The sequence below is a fragment of the Palaemon carinicauda genome, chromosome 37 (assembly GCF_036898095.1).
Source record: "Palaemon carinicauda isolate YSFRI2023 chromosome 37, ASM3689809v2, whole genome shotgun sequence".
NCBI classification, from domain to species: domain Eukaryota; kingdom Metazoa; phylum Arthropoda; class Malacostraca; order Decapoda; family Palaemonidae; genus Palaemon; species Palaemon carinicauda.
Window position 1 is genome coordinate 25,063,052 of NC_090761.1, and position 5,000 is coordinate 25,068,051.

Below are 5,000 nucleotides of genomic sequence, written 5' to 3' on the forward strand. Positions count from 1 at the left end.
AGCCTAGTATTACGAACAGGATAGAATTGTCCAGGGAGATCTGAATGTAAAGGATGGTCAGAGTTATGAAAAATCTTATGCAACATGCATAATGAACTAATTGAACGACGGTGCCAGAGATTAATATCTAGATCAGGAATAAGAAATTTAATAGACCGTAAGTTTCTGTCCAACAAATTAAGATGAGAATCAGCAGCTGAAGACCAGACAGGAGAACAATACTCAAAACAAGGTAGAATAAAAGAATTAAAACACTTCTTCAGAATAGATTGATCACCGAATATCTTAAGAGACTTTCTCAATAAGCCAATTTTTTGTGCAATTGAAGAAGACACAGACCTTATATGTTTCTCAAAAGTAAATTTGCTGTCGAGAATCACACCTAAAATTTTGAAAGAGTCATACAAATTTAAAGAAACATCAATACTGAGATCCGGATGTTGAGGAGCCACCGTCCTTGACCTACTTACAATCATACTTTGAGTTTTGTTAGGATTCAACTTCATACCCCATAACTTGCACCATGCACTAATTTTAGCTAGATCTCTATTAAGGGATTCATCAACCCCAGGTCTACATTCAGGGGATGGAATTGATGCAAAGAGAGTAGCATCATCTGCATATGCAACAAGCTTATTTTCTAGGCCAAACCACATGTCATGTGTATATAGTATGAAAAGTAATGGGCCAAGAACACTACCCTGTGGAACACCGGATATCACATTCCTATACTCACTATGGTGCCCATCAACAACTACTCTTTGAGATCTACTACTTAAAAAATCAATAATAATGCTAAGAAACGACCCACCCACTCCCAGCTGTTTCAGTTTGAAAACAAGGGCCTCATGATTAACACGGTCAAAGGCAGCACTAAAATCAAGGCCAATCATACGAACTTCACGACCACAATCAAGGGATTTCTGTACTGCATTGGAGATTGTAAGAAGGGCATCACATGCTCCAAGGCCTTTACGAAAACCAAATTGCAAACTAGGGAATAGATGATTACCTTCAGCAAACCTATTAAGACGTTTTGCCAGAAGACGTTCAAAAACTTTAGATAATATGGGAGTTATGGAAATTGGGCGGTAATCAGTGGGACTTGAGCTACCACAAACACATTTACATAGAGGAGTAACATTACCAATTCTCCAACAAGTGCTAAAAGCTCCTCTTCTTGCTAACTTGCGCAAAATAACAGATAACTTTGGAGCTAAGAAATCTGCTGTCTTTATAAAAAACAAAGGAAAAATACCATTTGGGTCTACACCTCCATAAGCATCAAGGTCCATCAACAGAGCTTTAATCTCACGAGATCGAAAAGCTAAACTAGTTAGTTTAGCCTCAGGAAAACAGGAATAAGGAAGTTCAAGTTTTTCATTACTCTGTTTACTGTCAAAAACATCAGCCAAAAGGGTTGCCTTTTCCTTTGGACAGTGAGTGACTGAGCCATCTGGTTTAAGTAAAGGAGGAACTGCTGCATCTACACCAAAGAGTGCAGATTTAAGGGTAGACCACCATTTATGTTCCTGAGTTGTACCAGAGAGGGTTTCTTTTATGATTAAATTGTACTCCTTTTCAGTTGAGGCATAAACTCTCTGAGCAAAAGCTCGAAGCTGAGTATAGTTGTTCCAGGTCAAATCTGATCTGTTACCCTTCCAAAGGTGATAGGCCTCCTGCTTCTCCAAATAAGCACGTCTACAATCATCATTGAACCACGGTTTGTCCTTCATTCGGTACCTTACCACACGAGAAGGGATACGCCTATCAATTATGTTGACTAGATTCTCATTCAAAGAGACAACAGGATCTACACTATTATATAATTGTGACCAATTCAAGCACAAAAGATCATGCAAAATCCCATTCCAGTCTGCTTGGGATTTCATATAAATTATCCAGGTCTGTTTATAGAATAAGGAACAGTTAATGTTTTTTTTTAAAGTAATCGAATTAAAAGAGGAGATACAGCTAAACGATACAGACGGTTCTCGAGTTACAAACACCCGACTTACAAACATTCCGATACAAACACAAATCCAACTGAAATCATAAATTTCAGATATTGTATCAAAAGTTCATAATAATATCCTGTAATAAAACATTGTTATATAAATCAATGCAGTAAATAAGACAACATTTGCAGTATGAAACGTGACTTTTTGTTGACTTTTACAGCTGAAAAATGTAGGAATGTGAATTCTACTTGCAAAAAGCTTCTTGGAACAAACCAAGTTCGTATAGGCGGGTTTACACGGTCGAACGGTTCGTCGAACGCAGTTCGACAGACAAGTGTTCGAAGTGATGTTCGAACGTGTGAACGGGGTATTCGGTTGTCAAACACGCTCGTCGAACGGTTCGAAGAAGGTCTGTTCTCGCTTGACTTTTGTGGGTGTGGCTTCATTGTCCACAAACCTCACACATTTGTGTCTGACTCCACCTCTTCGAACCGTTTGACAAGCAGGTTCGACAACAGGGTTCGATGAACCGTTCGATCGTGTAAACCCAATCCATCTGAGGACTTCCTGTAAGTCCTATTCTATTTCCAGAATTCTGAAGACGAATATCGCAGGAAATCCTACTATGGCATGTCAGGGAGCATCCCGGACTGCTGGTCAATGAGGGAGGCCATCGCCAACGGAGAATTCGCTGCTATTTGCGATGAAACGACCATGAAAAAAGCTATCTCGTGGGACTTTAGGTAAAAACTCTTGGATTATTTCTTCTATCAAACGTTCTCTTGCTTGAGGATACACTCAGCATATTACTCTATTTTATTTCGTTTCCTTTTGTTTTTTCGAAATTTTTTTTATAGTCTATATATGAAAGATATATTCTAGGGTTATTACTTTTCTTGAAATATTTCACTTTAATTGTTCATTACTTCTACTGTATTTTATCTATTTCCTTATTTCCTTTCCTCGCTGGGCTATTTTTCCATGTCGAAGCCTTTGGGCTTATAGCATCATTTTCTCCAACTAGGATTGTAGCTTATCTAATAATAACAACAACATCAATAATAATAATAATAATAATAATAATAATAATAATAATAATAATAATAATTCACGAACTGATTTATGGAGTGGCTTAACCAAAACAATGACAATGATACATGATGAGTAATAATGTTACATTTATATCTCAGTAGCAATGAGTATCCCATCTCATTGAGTTTTATGTTCCTATTATATATCCAAATGATTTCGGGCACCAGATACTTCAGCTATAAGTTAATTTTCGAAATAAGTTAAAACTAAATATTCAGTCAATATATAATAAATTTTTAAATGTATGTATGTATTGAGACTTTTTATCTGTCAACATATGCTGTACAGTGAATCTAACAGTGAATTATAAGTTAAATATGTCATTTTAAGAAAACCAGGGAAGCATTCGATGTGCAATGATAATCCAAAACTGCATTTAATGTCATATTAAAAGCTTTCTTCAGTAATATAAAAACATCCTAATTTTCATCATCATAATTGACAGGCATCTTAACCAAATGCTAGTTTAAATCAATTCATATAATTCAAACAATTCTCTTAATTAACTATATCTCAACATTGTTAAATGGAATAAATTAAATATCTAGTCATCGTGTCAAGCTATATGTATGCCTTTCAGTACCTAAGGAAAATGCTGATAGAAACGTGTGTGTGAAATTGGAAAAGTGTTTTCATGGCGTGAATCTACCCCCCCCCCCCCAAAAAAAAAAGACCTTAATATTTAAATATTATCACTGAATAAGGATACCCCTCCGTATACTTCATTGAGAACTTTTATTAAATAAAAATTCGTATTAAAAGCATCGGTAACAAAACTAAATTTTTATGCCACAAAAATTGCAGAACTCAGACAAGTGAAGATAACACTGATAGGGGGATCTGAACAGAAAGGACCAAACCTTGAGAAAATCGCTCATTCGCGTCTTTCATCTTTTCAGCACAACCGGCCAATGTCATTTGTACATTGCACGTGAGATAGTTTTCTCCAACACGATGATGGCTTTAGCCTTCAAGAGGAACTCATCCCTCTTACCAGTGGCAAATAAGTTGTAAGTACCATTTCCTGCAATACCTATCAAATAACGTTTTCTAACCAAAACATAAATTTCTATGTCTGTTAGAAATAATAAACTCACATAACAGTTACATATCATGCACCTTATCTTAAATTATATTTCTAGTTATTATAATTTTTATATTCGCATATTATTTGTGCTTCTTCAGACCCAATTATTAAGGCCCCAGGTCCTGACTATTTGATAACATTAACTAAATTCCTGGCAATCTCCTTGTTTCTTGAAATATACATCTCCCCTACATAATAAAGAGCAAGTGTCTGGCTAAATATACAGCCAAGCTGCCAGACACAGTACAGTAGACACTTGCTCTTTGTCATATTGGGAAGATGATGGTAGGAGTGTTTCCATCTCCATCGGGAAAAAGTATTGTACGGCTTACGAAACAAAATATAATGAAAAGCAATACGAATACTTCATTGGTGAATGGAAAAATGAATGGCAAGATATGTCTAACCGGATCTTTAATAATAATAATAATAATAATAATAATAATAATTATACTTGTGTTTGGCCTTTAAATTGGCCTTTAAACCGTATAAAAAACTACGCATTGAATATATCGTACGTGTGGCAATGGCTGGGACCCTGGCCAATGGAAATATGACAGTAACTAAATTTCACGAATTTAAGACAATGTCGCCAAAATTACACTTGAACACATAAGCGCATATATAACCGTTGTTGCAGGTGTTTTTTCAAGGATTGTAACTACTGGGTTATGAGATAATGCTTGTGCATATATATATATATATATATATATATATATATATATATATATATATATATATATATATATATATACAGTATATATATAGGCCTACATATATATATATATATATATATATATATATATATATATATATATATATATATATATGGATAAATATCAACACAACATCGTGTTCAA

At 35.0% G+C, this 5,000-nt stretch overlaps 1 protein-coding gene across 1 annotated transcript in view; it reads left to right on the forward strand.

The window, feature by feature from the left end:
* Nucleotides 1–5,000, forward strand: part of LOC137629238 (glutamate receptor 2-like) — an 18,694-nt gene that overhangs the window by 7,524 nt on the left and 6,170 nt on the right. Inside the window, exons 6-7 of the mRNA XM_068360503.1 lie at nt 2,553–2,704; nt 3,953–4,063. Coding sequence (XP_068216604.1) covers nt 2,553–2,704; nt 3,953–4,063 — 263 coding nt within the window. The remainder of the gene's footprint in view (nt 1–2,552; nt 2,705–3,952; nt 4,064–5,000) is intronic.